The 17,500-nt window shown below is 36.3% G+C and overlaps 1 protein-coding gene across 2 annotated transcripts in view; it reads right to left on the reverse strand.

Annotated features, from left to right (window-relative positions):
* Positions 1-17,500, reverse strand: part of LOC106869971 (WW domain-containing oxidoreductase) — a 271,602-nt gene that overhangs the window by 173,361 nt on the left and 80,741 nt on the right. For both annotated transcript variants that reach the window (XM_014915918.3, XM_089364046.1), the window contains 2 exons: positions 8,152-8,209; positions 2,774-2,952 (listed from right to left, as the gene is read on the reverse strand). In XM_014915918.3, coding sequence (XP_014771404.1) covers positions 2,774-2,952; positions 8,152-8,209 — 237 coding nt within the window. The remainder of the gene's footprint in view (positions 1-2,773; positions 2,953-8,151; positions 8,210-17,500) is intronic.

The following is a 17,500-nucleotide window of genomic DNA, read 5'->3' on the forward strand; positions in this document are numbered from 1 at the left end:
GTATGTATGCACGACGGTTTTGTCGTGCCATACAAAGAAGTGCCATTTGCTTAAAGTGAGTGAAACTTATGGAAGAGGGAGACCCAGAAAGACATGAGACAGTGATGAGGTTTGATCTCAAGTTGTCGAGCCTCACTGAGGAGATAACAAGGGACAAAAATGATTGGCGACTTGCTGAGCTCAAGAAGACCCATCCATCGCAATAAGCATGAGGTATTAAAAAAGTTTTATAGTTATTCCCATCCATGACAGTCCCTACACCCACTTTGCCCGCATAAGCCTTATCCCCGACTAAACGCATCTCATCTTCCTAACCACCATCCCACCATCACTCTCCTAACAATGGTACTACTCAGCTACTGATATCATTCGAGAGGGCCCCCAAAACACACACTTTTGGCTCTATTAGTTACATTATTCTCATTATCATCCCTGTCCCTACTACTTTCCTCCTCTTTCTGTGCCTTTCAATAATCTTCACCCCCCCCCCCCCTATTCCACCTGCCCTTTCAGTTACATCTCGGGTTTGTCATACCTGATGTTTAACACTTCTCCAACCTGCTACCATTCTCAATCCCCTTCTCATATCTACCATCGACACCCCTCCATCTTTGTCACCCAACTCACTACAGCCACCCTTATGTACCTCTAACTCCCATCACTTCCACAGTTCTTCACCTCCCCACTCCTTCCACTGGCACACCCTTCACATCATCTCCCTATTCTCTCATCTATTCACATATGTACAACACAGCTGCTTACTGCACCTCCTCTGCCACTGTTCATCACCTCTACCTTTCTGAGCCACTTCTATCCCTCTAACCTTCCCCCTCCAACCTCATATTTACATAACACAGTTCTATACAAAAATAAGAGGAATGACCAGCAAAAGTGGACTCCTATATGCTAGAAATAGATGCTAAATCATCTAACCACGAAAAATATGTTCTCACGCTAAATTTTTGTATGTAATATAATTTTAATCTTCGGATTTTTTTAATATGCTAGACCACTGGTTTTAATTGATTAATATCAATTTCTACTCTTATTAATAAATTTTAAATAACACAGTTCTATATTTACAATCAACCACTCTTTCATCACTTGTCACTCACTACGTCCACTTCTTGCGCAATTGCTCCCTGTCTGTCATTCTCTTCCCAAAGTCTTTTAGAATCACCCACCCTTTCTTTCTCTCATGATCCAGATTTCATATTCTCTCTTAGACTCAGCTTCTCGTACCTCCATCTGTGACCTCCCCTCCATCATCTTTATCACCCTCCCCATCAAAATTTTAACACCAACATAACCAATAGGTATATTTGCATGCAACAATCCAAAGAAAAGAGGAAGTCGAAGAGGAAAATGATGGAAAAGTTTCTGAATGGTTTGGCACTTTAGAAAACCATCTCAAATGCATATAATGTTAAAGTTGTAGTGAAACACATAAGTGCGGAAGATAGAGTAGTCACTAGATATCCCATTAAATAGAAAAATTTATTGAATATGGCGGTTATGTCAATGAACAAATTATAAATGTTAACAACATGAGAATGTCAATGAAATGTTATCAATGCTAATGACTTAAAAGTTATGAGAATATTCCTTTGGGTATTTGTGATCTACAGAAAATCACATTGTTGTAACCATTACTTCACTCTGATGAAGAGACAATGAGTGTCTTGCAACATCAAGGAACTAATGGATTTAGGAACTCTATTGCTTCAAACTAAACTTGAAGGATTAAGAAAAAACAAGAAAAATCCTTGATGAAAAAGACTGAATGTCAGATATAGTTGTTTCTTCGGTATAATATACTTAAAAGAAAAGCTTCTAAAGAGCTAGAAACATGTCAGGGAATCCGACAGGGGCACCACTGGACAGATATGGTGTTTTGACTCCTTTTTACCAAAAGAGAGAATCGTTTCAAAATGGTAACTGTAAAGAATTGCCTTTAGAAGTTGAAATATGTCACAAACAACACATTTTAACTAACCTAAACTTCATACATACGTATACACATGCATACACACACACACACACACATACATATACATTTGATTAATGAGAAAGATGAAAGATACAAGAATGTTTATTGATCACTACAAATGTTTCAACCTAAACATATATCTATATATATATAGATATATATATATATATGTATATATATATATATATATATATATATATATATATATATATATATATATATATATATATATATATATATATATATAGATTAAGAAATAGAGTCAAACGCAGGTGTAATTCAAACCATTACACAGTAATCACATTTGGTTAAAATGGCTTACTAATGTGTTTTGTTTCTCTTTTTTTCCTGACGAGCTGATAGCATTGTCTTACATCATTTCTATTCCCTCCGGAATAATCTCAGTGCTTTCTTCGAAACATATGCTGGAAGTATAAATGGTTCGAATAACACCTGTGTTTGACTCCAACTATAACAACTGCTCTCAAAAATAATCCAGAATCAGTTCGTGCCAGTCACAAGGCCAAACACCCCTGAAAGTTTCAACCAAATCCATCCAATGGTTCTTGAGATATCTTGTCCAAGGACAGACTAACAAACAAATGTGAATGAAAACAATACCTCCACCTTCATTAAGGCAGAGGTAATAACGAGTGGAAATTGAACCAGTGAGTGTTAGATAATAAGTCATTAAGACAATATGACTCTTCCCAGACACAACATGAAAATTAATTTCCCACTTGAAGGGTTAAAATCTATAAAGATAAAAATAATTGGACTTACCGATGCCACAGTTAGCTCCGGTGACAATGGCGTATTTCCCAGTGAAATCTAACCCCTGCAACACTTGCATACCAGTTGAGTTACCATCGAAGCGTTGACGGAAGTCATTTGGTGTATCAACCACTTCTTCAGCAAATGCTAGCCTGGGGTCTGTAAAAGTGGTTTTCTCATTGATGTGACTGAAAGAGATAAGACATGAATGAGTTCCCAGATTCATTTCAAGAGTAAAAATATAGAAAACAACAAAGTTTAGGGAATTGTTCTGGAAAACACTGTGTTAGGGGTACAGTCCACAAAACACTAAGAAATAAATACATTTCACAAAACACTCTATTAGGGGTATGTTCTACAAAATCATTTGGTTGGGGTAGATTCTACATTCCACAAATCAGTGTTAGGAGTACATTCCACAAAACATAATATTAGGGGTTAGCTCTACAGAAACAGAGCTAGAGGTAGGTTCCACAAAGCACTGTGATATGGGTACATTCCACAAAACACAGAGTTAGGAGTATATTCCATAAAATACCATGGCAGGGGTACCTCCTACAATGTACCATTATGGGTACATTCGACAAAATACAATGTTTGGGATATTTAGGGGTAGGTTTTGCAAAACCCTAAAGGGTATGTTTCACTAAATACTTGGGAGAGTAATATATTTATTACTTATTTTATCAACCCCAAAAGGATGAAAGGCAAAGTCAACCTCCATGGAATTTGAACTTAGAACGCTGGTGGCACGCCATAAGCACCATTCGTGCGTGGGTCGTTGCCAGTGCTGCCCAACTGGCTCCCCATGCCGGTAGCACATAAAATGCACCATCCAAACGTGGATGATGCCAGTGCTGCCAGACTGGCTCCTGTGCCGGTGGCATGTAAAAAGCACCTACCACACTCTCAGAATGGTTGGCATTAGGAAGGGCATCCAGCTGTAGAAACTTTGTCAGATCAGATTGGAGCCTGGTGCAACCTCCTGGCTTCCAGACTCCAGTCGAACCGTCCAACTCATGCCAGAATGGAAAACGAACATTAAACGATGATGATGATGAATGTAAAGACAGACGAAATGCCACTAAGCATTTTGCCCAGCATGCTAACGATTCTGCCAGCTTTCTATAAAATATTAAGTGATGGGGACACTCAACCAAAACATAGTATTAGGGATAGATTTTGCAGGAACAATTCGAGATATTGAAAAAAAGGAAGATAAAAACACTATCATATTTGTTTTTAACAGCAGACAAAATTAGTCAAAACAGCAGACTAATAGAACTACACTCAGAAGCAACAAAATTTGGTAAACAACAGAAGATAAAGAAATAGATATTTGTAAAAACAAAAATATTTAAATAGATAAATATTTCTTTGCAATCAATGTTCTTTGAAGAATATATCTGAAGAATTTTCTTTGTTGAATTTAAAAGCAACTGAAATATCACTAGTGACTTTCAGACAGAATTTAAAGAATGACCAAACAGAGATTTTGTGACTAGGTTCTGTAGTTAAGAAGTTAGCTTCACAATGACAAGGTTTCATGTTCAATCCCATGACACGGTACATAGAGAAAGTCTTAGCATTGTCTTAAGCAAACCAATGCCTTTAAAGTGAATTTGGTAAATGGAATGTGTTGTTTTAAGCCTTCCTTGCTTCCAAACCATATTATTTCAGATTCAACCAAAATCCTTGAGTTACTTTGTAACTTTTGCTGATTATGGCAGCATAGGCCCAGGAACAGGGGGCACAGGAGATGTCATCACACCTCCCAAAATATTTTGGTGGTGCAAAATCAAAATTTGCACCTCAAGTGCATAAAAGGTGATCTGTAGCTCAAAGTTAGGTTTCTACTCAAAGAACAAAAAACAAAAATAATTTTAAAAAAAAGTAAGTCCTTGTTCATAAAAATATTTTGGACCTGGGTTTGCATCCTCAAAACAAATTTCGTTCCTGAACCAATGTATAGCACACTTCTTTATGTTTCAATCTACGAAATTTATTCTCAAAGCTTTGCCAGACTGGAGCTAAAGCAGCATACACTATCCCAGAGTGGCAAACAGAAGGATTGAACTCAACATCACATGGTTAGGAGACAAAATTTTAAACTGCACAGCCTCACCCACACCTCTGACTAAGCTAACTTTTAGTAAAATTATACTAAAAGCAATTCTTTATTTCCTCGAGTCATTTTGTATTTCATATTAATAATCTTTTTATATTCTTAAAAATAAACATTGATTGCAATTTATTTGGTTGTTTTAAAGTTAATTATGGATAATAGAGAAGATTTAATGAGAAAGAGAGACACAGGGTGAATAATTTCTTGTTTTCTTAATAGAATTTCAATAAAATCCTGTTGCTGTCTTTGAGTTGGTGAGTTTCAATTGTTGAATTGAATTTAATAAAGTTACTTTGCTAATCAAAGAAAAGGAAATTTAATCATGGTTCCTTAACTTTTAATGTGTATAACATGAGAAGTTATGAGGAAAAGAGGAAAACGAGAATATGTGAGAAGTTATAAGTAACACAAGTGCGATGGAATATCTGTATTTGAGTGTGAAATCAAAGCGAAGTAACTAATTAGATACACTCAGAGTTTAACTGTTTCTCAGGAGAATTCATCATAAAATAATAATTATAAACAGGGTGGGGGGTTTGTGGTGAGGAGTTTGCTTCCCAATCACATGGTTTTCAGTTCAGTTTCACTGTGTGGCACCTTGGGCAAGTATCTTCTACTATAGCTTAAGGCCAACAAAAGACTTGTGAATGAATTTGGTAGACAGAAATTCAAGGAAGCTCATTGTACACACACACACTCACATACACACATACACATATATACATATATACATATATATATATATATATATATATATATATATATAAGTATATCATCATCATCATCATCGTTTAACGTCTGTTTTCCATGCTGGCATGGGTCGGACGGTTTGACTGGGGAATGGCAAGCCAGGAGGTTGCACCAGGCTCCAATCTGATCTGGCAGTGTTTCTACAGCTGGATGCCCTTCCCAATGCCAACCACTCAGAAATGTTAGCACGCCGGGCGAAATGCTTAGTGGTATTTTGTCTGTCTTTACGTTCTGAGTTCAAATTCCGCTAAGGTCGACTTCACCTTTCATCCTTTCGGGGGTCGATAAATTAAGTACCATTTGCATACTGGGATCAATGTAATTAACTGGCCCCCTCCCCCAAAATTTCAGGCCTTGTGCCTAGAGCAGAAAAGAATATTGATAATAATATTGATGGTGATGAACATGACACTTGATGATGATGATGATAATGAATACGATGACACTGATGATGATGACAATGACGATGGTGATGATAATGAAGATGATGATGACAATGATGATGATATTGATGGTGATAACAGTGAATACAACACTATTGATAATAATGATGATGGTATTTATGATAATGATGATGATGATGATGATAATGGCAACGATGATGATGATGATGATGATGATTTTTCTCACTATGGAGTGCACAAGACCATTTTTTGTCTTTTTGGTTAAGATAGATCTCAGCAAAATATCGTTACCTCTTCACCTTCGTTATTTTTAATTGTTTTTGTTTTTTCCACATTTGTCTACAATTTAAAATTTTAAATTAATAAATCTGACACATTTTCCATAAATTAAATTACGTAAAGGAGAAAACTAAAATCAAATAAATTTTAAAAAGAAAACAAACTTGATAATTGTTTAAATTTTAATTAAATTACAACGAAAATAATAATTAAAAACACAAATGTAAATCAATAAAACATTTTATTTTTATTTCTAAATTTTAATTTTCAGATGAAAATTCTTATTTGATATTTCAAACATTTAAAGTTGGAGTTTATGAAAAATTGTTTAGTTTCATCATTTTAAAATTTCAAAACTAAATAATGAATTAAAGCTACAAAGATTAGCTTCCGTTTGGTTCCTTGGTTCCACTCCCTCTATCGGCCAAGAGATCCTTGTCTTGTGAGCTCATGTGTGCTGGTGCCACATAAAAGGCACCTGTACTGGTGCCACATATAAGGCACCCAGTACACTCTGTAAAGCAGTTGGTGTTAGGAAGGGCATCCAGCCAGAGAAACCTTGACAAAGCAAACAAGCTGTTTGCTTAAAAGGCTGCACAGTAAGATCGAACCTGGTATCATATAGTTGTGAAGTAAGCTTCTTAATCACATGACCATGATTGTAGCCATAGACTTTGAGAAATAGGATAAATCCAGTTGGTTCACATGGATTAGATTGGACCAATATTCTTTGGACTGAAGCCAGTTACTCTAATCCATGTCACTTCATCTTGGAGGTATGGAGAAAGAAACAGCAGGGACAGAAGGGGAGGAAAAGAGGGAATAGCAGAGAGAGGGAAAGGAAGAGGGGGATAGAAGAGAGAGAGAGAGAGAGAGGCTAGCAGAGAAAGAGAGAGGCTAGCAGAGAAAGAGAGAGGCTAGCAGAGAGAGAGAGAGAGGCTACCAGAGAGAGAGAGAGGCTACCAGAGAGAGAGAGGCTAGCAGAGAGAGAGAGGCTAGCAGAGAGAGAGAGGCTAGCAGAGAGAGAGAGGCTAGCAGAGAGAGAGAGGCTAGCAGAGAGAGAGAGAGGCTAGCAGAGAGAGAGAGAGAGAGGCTAGCAGAGAGAGAGAGGCTAGCAGAGAGAGAGAGGCTAGCAGAGAGAGAGAGAGAGAGGCTAGCAGAGAGAGAGAGAGAGAGGCTAGCAGAGAGAGAGGCTAGCAGAGAGAGAGGCTAGCAGAGAGAGAGGCTAGCAGAGAGAGAGGCTAGCAGAGAGAGAGGCTAGCAGAGAGAGAGGCTAGCAGAGAGAGAGGCTAGCAGAGAGAGAGGCTAGCAGAGAGAGAGGCTAGCAGAGAGAGAGGCTAGCAGAGAGAGAGGCTAGCAGAGAGAGAGGCTAGCAGAGAGAGAGGCTAGCAGAGAGAGAGGCTAGCAGAGAGAGAGGCTAGCAGAGAGAGAGGCTAGCAGAGAGAGAGAGAGGGAGGGAATGGATAGCAGAGGAAGGCAGGAAAGCAGAGAGAGAGAGGATAGTAGAGAGAGAGAGAGGGAGAGAGCGAGAGAGAGAGAGAGAGCAGGGGAGAGAGAGAGCAGGGGAGAGAGAGAAAGAGAGAGCAGGGGAGAGAGAGAGCAGGGGAGAGAGAGAGCAGGGGAGAGAGAGAGCAGGGGAGAGAGAGAGCAGGGGAGAGAGAGAGCAGGGGAGAGAGAGCAGGAGAGAGAGAGAAAGCAGGGGAGAGAGAGAAAGCAGGGGAGAGAGAGAGCAGGGGAGAGAGAGAGCAGGGGAGAGAGAGAGCAGAGGAGAGAGAGAGAGAGTGCTATGCAAACATATTTATGAATGTGTTTCCACAAAGCCAACTTACTCGACATAATAAACGGTGCCGTCCTCTGAAATCTTCATTTCCCATCCGTGTGGCAAATCTAGAATGCAAGAACAATTACAAAGTTGATCAATGTCTAAGTTACAACAAAATAATCGAAAACAATTTCAAATACAAAGTGTAGGCAAAAACAAATACAACAAACACAAAAGAACAACTCCAAAAAAACAAAAACAAATAGAAGTAAAAAAAACAAAAATATACATGGTATTGATTTTTTTGCAAGGCTTGCATAATTAGTAGACAAGTTTCCAATGCACTTATTCCTTGGAATAATTTAATTGAATAGTAGTTCAAATGAGCTTCCCAAAATATTGATAATTATATTTGCTGATAATGAAAAGTTAATGATACTGTGATAGAATATATGGTAATGATGAGAGACGAGTTTGAAACGCTGGGCCAGATGTACTAAACTTATCTCAACTACCGATGTACGCAGCAACTAGCAATTGTTGTAAACAAAACAGAGGCTGCAGTGGCAACAACAACGACAACAACAACAGTTGCATCAACAATTGAAGAATGGTTCTACAGAGGTGATGGTCTGCAAAAGATGGGTGCAGCAAGCGATAGTGTAATGAGTGAAATGCAGTGAAGAAATTTAAGGCTTTGTTGACAATGAAAATATTTTTTATCTCAACAGAAAGGATTGGCTGTGCAATGGCTGTTTTAGGCACAAAATTAAATCTATCAATAAACAATATTGATTGGTATGTTTTCTTCTACTAAAACCAGAAGGTTGTACAGTATAGGGAAGCTTTTCTCATTAAAGGGACTGAAATAATACCTCAATCACTGGATAGGACATGGACTTGTTATTACGATGGGCTTTCAGTTTCTGCCAACAAAATCCACTCACAAGGCTTTGGTCGGCCTGAGAGTACAGTAGAAGACACTTGCCCAAGATGCTGTGTAATGGGACTGATCCTAAAACCATGTGGTTGGGAAGCAAGCTTCTTACCACTCAGCCACGCCTGTGTATATATATACATATATACAGTGGAGCTAAAAGGGGATGTTGAAGTAGAAACAGCAGAAGCACCTGTTAACCTTCAAGTATGAGTTTTATTTTCAAACACACTAAACAGGTTGAAACACTGGAGCTCATTAGATGAGATGATAGATAGCTAGTGTTTAACATCTTCAAATACACAGTATGTTCTCTACGTGCACCACCCACAACGTGGAGTATAAATACTAAGGAGAGAAAAACACAATGAAATGTACAGATGCCCCACCCAGATGTCTATTACAATAATAATAATAATAATAATGATAATTTTACTTCATAAGGAGACACTTACAAAATGAGAATTAGTGGAGCAACAGGCGTTGTTTATATGTTTTTAACCAACGAGGGTGAACCATTAACCAGCCAATCAGAGCTATTTGATCTCAATTGTGGTGGCTTCTGACTCAAAAAAGGTCTTCAAATATACAGAATTTTGGAATTACAAAAGCATTTGACAATTCCTCTCGCAGGCAAGTCCTTAAAGAATTTTGGGTGTCAGCCAAACAGATGATGTCTCCTTTTTTTTGTCTTCCCAAATGCCCGGTAGTAAACAACGTAGACTATTAGTTCTGACACTTGTTTATATAGATACACACTGATATGTGTGTGCGTGTGTGTGTGTGTGTGTGTGTTTGTGGGTGGGTGATGCATAATATCTGAATAATTATAACATAATATAAAATATATATATATATATATATATATATATATATATATATAAGTACATATGCACACACACATATATATCAGTACATACATACATACACACATATATATATGTACATGCACATACATTTTTATACATATATACACATACATTTATATATTTGCAGTACACATATACATTTATATATACACACACATTCACATACACACACACACACGCACGCACACACACACACATACACATACACATGCATATCAATATTGTGCTGATGGAAATGGTGGAAGATAGATGTGGCATAGGTTGCAGTGATGGAATGGTGGAGGCACGGTGATGACGATGGTGGTGGGTAGATATGGTGGATGTAACAATCTGTGCTCATATTCAAAGCCCTCATCATCATCTTCATCCTCATCATACGTAGAGGCATATCATTCACTTTTATGTTCTGAGTTCAAATTCTGCTGAGGTATACATTTTTTTTTTCATCCTTTCGGAGTCACCAAACTAGATACCAATCAAGCACTACAGACAATGTACTCAAGTCTGCACCAGACTTCTGTGACTGTTTTGGCAGGGTTTTTACAGCTGGATGCCCTTCCTAACACCAACCACTCAGCAGGTGTTAAATATATATTTACTAAAAGACAGGATTTAAATGTAAGCTACTTTGATGTTTGGGTTGAACTGTAATTAGATATGCATCTACAGTATGCCATGAGCTCATCTGATTAACCCATTAATTGCCAAATTTTTTAATTCATATTTTCTGGCTTTGCTGGGTGTATTAGGAGTTAAAATAATATATAATATTTAAATTTTCTTCATATGTGAATTATTTTGGAAATTATGATAAATTTTTTTGAAAAGTCCCAAATGGGGATTGCTGAAAAAAGTATGTTTATCCCTTTCGATTCAATTACAATAATAACATTTTAGTTTTTTAGAAACTATAGTATCAAATGGGAATGTATATGAAATATCAATGAATGAAATAGATGGGAAATGAAAAAATAAAACCTTTTTCAAAACAGTCAATATTTTTGTGGTGCAAAAATTGTGATTTGTGACATAAAATGTCCTCTAGAATTAGCCAGAACAATGACAAACTTTAATTATTAAATATTATTAAACACACCTCTGCAAATGCAATGCACATAAGCAATTCACTTTAAATACAACGAACAACCGGCAGGGAGACTGTTTTTAGTAGATCCCCGAATGGGGCTCATGACAGGCAATGGGTTAAGGTACTATTCAAACATGAAACTTACAGTAGCTCACATTTAAATCTTGTATTTACTAAAGGAGATTTATCTATCACTGGATGGAGTACAAAGAACACTCTATACAGTTGTTGGTGTTAAAAAGGGCATCCTAGTTAGGAAGGACATCAGCCACAGAAACCATGCCAAGGCCTCCTCTCAAACCATCCAACCCATGCCAGCATGGAAGAAGGGCATCAAAAGATAATGATTATTATATATATATATATATACATACACATGTACACATACATACAGTTGTGTAGCTAAGGTCTTGAACAAGCATAAATTTGATGTTAAGATTCATTGATGTTTATTTAAACAAATGCAATTTTGAAACTTGTCAACTGTCTTCGACTGCCAAGAGGTTCTCTCTTAAAATTGCAGCATCTTGAACAACATCTGATATAGGAAACTTTACAGCAGTAAAACTACTTTTGTTGACAGTGTATTTATCTTCTTGCTGACATAATCCTACATATATATATATACATATATATATATATATATATATATATATATATATATATATATATATATATATATATATATATATATATATATATTCAAAATGTAACCACATGTGGATCATTGGCGATTTTTTTCCCTCCATCTTCCTTTCCTCTTGGACTTTCCTACGTCTCCTATTTCTAATGAAGAGCTTTGCTCAAAACATAAAACCACCTTTTTTCTTTCCTTCCCTGAGAGTCTGCTAATACATTGCATGTACCACATCCTTGCATTGTTTTTTTTTTCTTGTGTTTGTTCTTCATTTTTGAGGGATTTATGTGTGTGTGTGTGTGTATATATATATATATATATATATGTATAATCATCATCATCATTTAACGTTTGTTTTCCATGCTGGAATGGGTTGGTCCAGTCAACAGTATCTGGTAAGTCTGGGCTGTCCACACAAAACTCCATTGTCTGTTATGGCATGGTTTCTAAGGCTGAATGCCCTTCCTAATGCCAACTACTTTACAGAGTGTACAGGGTGATTCTTACATAGCACCAGCACTACTGCTTTTTATGTGGCACCAGCACCAGTGCTTTTCGCATGGCACCAGCACTGCAGGGTCACCAAGTACCTTGCAAGCCAAAAACCCCTCAGCTGGAAGGCGGGGCTGTAGTATTGAGTAGTGGGGTCGTTTTGTGCCATTTGAGAGATTTAAGGTATAGAGAGAACAGATGCAGGTTTCTTACTGGAGAGGAGATACATGGATACCCCAAGTGGGAAAGAACACACACAAGCATTACATAATTCTTCATGATGAAGTAATGTGCAAGTGTGTCTCCTGCCTGATGTACACCAAATTCATAACTGCTATCAGAAGATGTAGAAACACAGGCAGTGTACAAGATATCAATTCTGTTAATCAATTTACTTCACACTTCACAGAAATACCATGAAATAAGCTCTGTTTACACAAACAAAATGCTTTAGAAATGTCCACGATCTTAACCACAAAATTGTATTTACTTGAGTAGCAGGTGTTATTCTATATTCTTAACAACGGCATTTGTTCAGTAGCGTTTCTAATTGTCCTGAAGCCAGAGGCAAACTCACAATCAGTTCTTTTATTCTTCTTCTTAAATCTTGTGAGAAGCACTCAATAAGGAGTTTTGTACTGGCACGCATGAATGATAATCAATGTTGATTCTGTAGAAGACTGTGTTTTTGCTTTGTTTGGAGTGTGACCAATGTAGACTTTCTCTAATCTTCTGACAGGTGATCTCTAATGATTTGGAATTGGTAATTTGGCAAAAGAAGTTTAACACATGAACAAATTCTTAGAACATTAGACATTGTCTCACCCATTAACTTTCCTACAAACATTTGTACTTATTACTCTCCTTAATTCTTTTGTTGTCATATTTCTACACTGCCTTTGTTTCAATTAATTTTGAAAAAATTGAAGAATTTAGTAAAATAATTTGTCATTATTAATCTGGTGTTTGAAACAGAAGCTAACAAGAAATTTTGATGGAAGGTTTTAATTTAGATTACTTTAACCCTCGTGTTACCATATTTGTTAAAATACAGTCTTTATTTAAATTAGTTTTGAAAATAACAAAGAATTTAGTAAAATAAAATTATTATTAAGCTGATGTTTGGGACACAAATTAAGATGAAACTTTGATAGAAGTTTTAAATACTGCTTTTGTTTCATTTAATTTTGAAAATAATAAAGCTTTTACTAAAGTAACTCTCATTGTTAAACTGATGTTTGGAGTATGAATTAACAGGAAATTCTGATAGAATGTTTTAATTTAAATTACTTTAACTCTTTTGTCATCATATTCCTGTTGAAACGCTCTGTCTTTCTTTAAATTCATATTGAAAATTATAAAGAAGTTTGAAATAACTTTGTCAGTCAGACACGTGGTATGTTCAGGCAGTTATTTAAGGGAGATAATCACTTTAAAATCAATCATGGTGCAATCAGAAGTTTGAATTTGAAATTGAAGAACAATGAAGAAGATGCATAGAATATATATATATCAGGCACATGCCATTAGTAATTATGCTCAGGGTAGGCAGTTGGTGACCTTTATGTAGTAAAACACACAAAAAATAAGCAAAACACAGGAGCACGACTGAGTTGAAGGCAGATTTACTTCTGCGTTTATAGCATTTAAAGAAAACGTAGGAGTGTACGCAGCACATGTACTACAGCAGTTCTTATGCGTAGCTTAAATCCTGAGATTGAAAAGCAGGGACGAATTATGCCTCCCTAATCTACAATCAATAAATAAATAAAACATTTTGCATTTTATGCATAGCAATCAGACTAACCTTCATAATTTTAAATAACTGGAGCCAAATAAATTGCACTAAATAAAACATCTTATTAAATGAGGCAGTTTACAAGACATGCATGGATTTGTTGGGGTATTTTTGTCCTTTTTTTTTTCCTTCCCAATGTCTGGAACATAAATTATCAAGAAATTTTGATGGAAGGTTTTAATTTAAATCACTTTGAAACATGAAGTTTGGTAAATAGAACCAAAGACAGTTTCAAGTAAGTTGGTATCAAGAAAGGCTAAACTTACAACTCAACGTGTCCAGTGGATATTTGAGGTATGGTGAGGTCTTGGGAAGTGTGAAGTGGGGACAGAGAGAGGTGAAGAGACAAAAACAATCATTACGCAGTTCAACAAATCTCCACTGACCTCAGTTATTAGAAGCTTTATATTAACAGGAATTTTGAATCACTGACTATGGGGAGATAACTGGTGCTTGTACCAAAGCTCCACACCCAGAATACTCAAAAAAAAAAAAACACACGTCTCTCACATGAAACACTGTTTGACTGAGAACCAGTAAATAGACCCCAAAACTAGGAAAATTCTCTGGAATTGGTAAGCTATAAATCTAATAGCAATATTCTATCACCACTACCATCAACTGGTCGAGAACCATGGCTCACTTGCTTGAGACACATCATCAACAGTTTCTACTTCAAATCTGTCATCTTCCAATGACTCCAAGTCATCTTCTGGATATGACTGATTGAATTTCCATTGATCTTCAAAGTTTTCTACGATTTCCAAAACCTCATCAGTTGCAAAATAATTTATGTCTTCATCTTTTCTCTTCAGAAGTATTCAGCTGCAGTGAGCCTCATAAAGAAAAAGCATTGCAGAAAATACAAAAAAAAAAAAAAAGAAGTACCTCAAATAGTTGCTGTCTGTGAGCAGATATTTGTAAACAATCTAATTCTGCACTGTCAACCTATCTTTATTGTGATTGGTCCATTTATTTTTAGCTTGACTGAAGTTTAACATGGGATTTGCCACTTCTCATTGTATCAGGAATTTAGCCAAGTGAAATTCTTGGCAAACTGGGAAAAAGGCCCAAGAAGGTTAATGGTTTGTTTCAGAACACAAACATGGAGTTTGTGCAATATTAAGAAAAGTCTAAAGAAAATGTGAAAACATGATCCTGGCTTTTTTCACCCAGAAGTGTTTGGCTGCAGTGGGCATCAAGGTAAAAAAATAACATATAAAAGATAGACAGAATATTTAAAGAAAACAAAAACCTAGAATAGTGTGATCTGTGAAAAGATAGTTGTAAACAACCTAATTCTGCACTGTTGACCTAACTTTATGGTGATTGGTCCAGTTATTTTTAGTTTGATTGAAGTTTAACATGGAGTTTACCATTTCTCACTGTGTCAGGAATTCAGGCGAATGAAGTTTTTGGTTAACTAGGAAAAAGGCCCAAGAAGATTAATGTTTGTTTCAAGACACAAACATGAAGTATGAGCAATAGTCAGAAAAGGTTAAAAACAAAATGCGATCTTGACTTTTCCTCCCCAGAATTGTTTGGCTGGAGTGAGCTTCATGGTAAGAAAAAATACCGGATACAAAATTTTTTTTTTAAAAAACATCTAAAATACTTCCTATTTGTGAGCAGACATTTGTAAACAGCTTTATTCTGCACTAACAACCTCTCTTTTTTACGACTGGTCCATTTATATTTAGTTTGACTGGAGTTTAACATGGAGTTTCTCACTGTCAGGAATTAAGCCAAGTGAAATTCTTGGCCCAAGAAGGTTAATGTTTATTTCAAAACACAAACAAGAAATTTGTGCAATATTTAGAAAAAGCTAAACAAAATATGATAATGGAAACCTCACTTTTTTCCCCAGAAATGTTTGCTTGCAGTGAGCTTCTTGGTAAAAAAAAATATTGGATAAAATATTTTTAAAAATATCTAAAATAGTTGCTATCTGTGGGCAGATATCTGTAAACAGCTTAATTCTGCACTGACGACCTATCTTCATTCTGATTAGCCAATCAGTTTTTAGTTTGGCCAAAAGTTTAACATGGCATTTGCCAATTCCTGCCATATTGGGAATTTGGTTGAATGTCAAACCCGAAAGTTCCAGTAAACCAGGAATACAAGCCAAATGCGTTAATAAATTTCAAAGTAACACTGAATCTTCGGTATAGAATCCTCGATGGAATCTGTCAAAACAAATTAGATTTCGGTTTGTTTCTCTATCAGTGATCTTGTTAATACCTTTGCAAATAACTTATGTTCTTCCAGTTTTCTGATACCATTTCATTTCTCTCCAGCTAATTCTTCTGCAATCTCTTCCTGCCATTATATATTATTCATAGGGATTGGTGTTGGCCATACCACCAGAATTTGAATTTTTGACAGAAATATCACCAAAACCAAAAACAGAACCAAATAAATGGCAAATTATTTTACCAATCCTTAGAGAAACCTCAGAAATACAAAAAGAAAAAAGAAAAAAAACAGAAACACAGCTGTGTGGCAATAAGTCTGCTTCCCAACCACATGGTTCCAGGTTCAGTTCCACTGCATGGCACCTTAGGCAAGTGTCTTCTACTATAGCCTTGGGCTGACCAAAGCCTTGTGAGTGGATTTGGTAGACGGAAACTGAAAGAAGCCTATCATATATATGTGTGTGTGTGTGTGTGTGTGTGTGTGTGTGTGTGTGTATGTTTGTCTCCCCTACCATTGCTTGACAACTGATGTTGGTGTGTTTCCATCCCTGTAACTTAGCGATTCAATAGAATAAGTATAAGGCAGACAAAGAATAAGTCCTAAGGTCAATTTGTTCGACTAAAGGTGGCGCTCCAGAATGGCCACAGTCAAATGAAAGAAAAGAGTAAATGAATAAAAGAACAACTACAATTTCCATTTGATTTGATTTTGATGTTGATGTTGATGTACTTGACTCAATAGGTCTCCTCAAGCACAGTATGTCACCCTACGATCGAAGGTACTTTTGAGTTGGCTGGTTAAGTGACACTGGTGTAGGTTACAGCTGTGAACTCACTTTATTTCCCAGGTCTTCTCAGTCACAGCATACCTCCAGAGGTCTCGGTGAAACTAATGTGCAAGTGGCTGAGTACTCCACAGACACATGTACCCTTAACATAGTTTTCAGAAAGATTCAGCATGACACAGAATGCGACAAGGCTGACCCTCTGAACCACAGGTACAACTCATTTTTACCACCTGAGTGGATTGAAGCAACATGAAATAAAGTGTCTTGCTCAAGGACCCAATAACACAATGTGCCACCATGTATCGCACTTGTGACCTTGCGATCATGAGCCATACACCCTAACTGCTAAACTACCTGCCTTCATCCTCAACATCATACTAAAACAAGCACTGCAGGATTTTCAAAAATTAACAACAAAATCATAATTAAAAAAATATATAACAAGTGTATCATATTTATAATTATGGATTAAAACAAATATTTGCAAAAATCAACATTTTACTCAATGACAGAAAGAAATTCATAAATATTTAGAAAAGACTCCACCCAATTAAAAAAATTAAACTTAAAATTAATTACCATTATATGACGCACAAATAGAATTCCCTCGACT

This window comes from Octopus bimaculoides, chromosome 16 (assembly GCF_046866305.1).
Source record: "Octopus bimaculoides isolate indiv1 chromosome 16, ASM4686630v1, whole genome shotgun sequence".
In the NCBI taxonomy this organism is placed as follows: domain Eukaryota; kingdom Metazoa; phylum Mollusca; class Cephalopoda; order Octopoda; family Octopodidae; genus Octopus; species Octopus bimaculoides.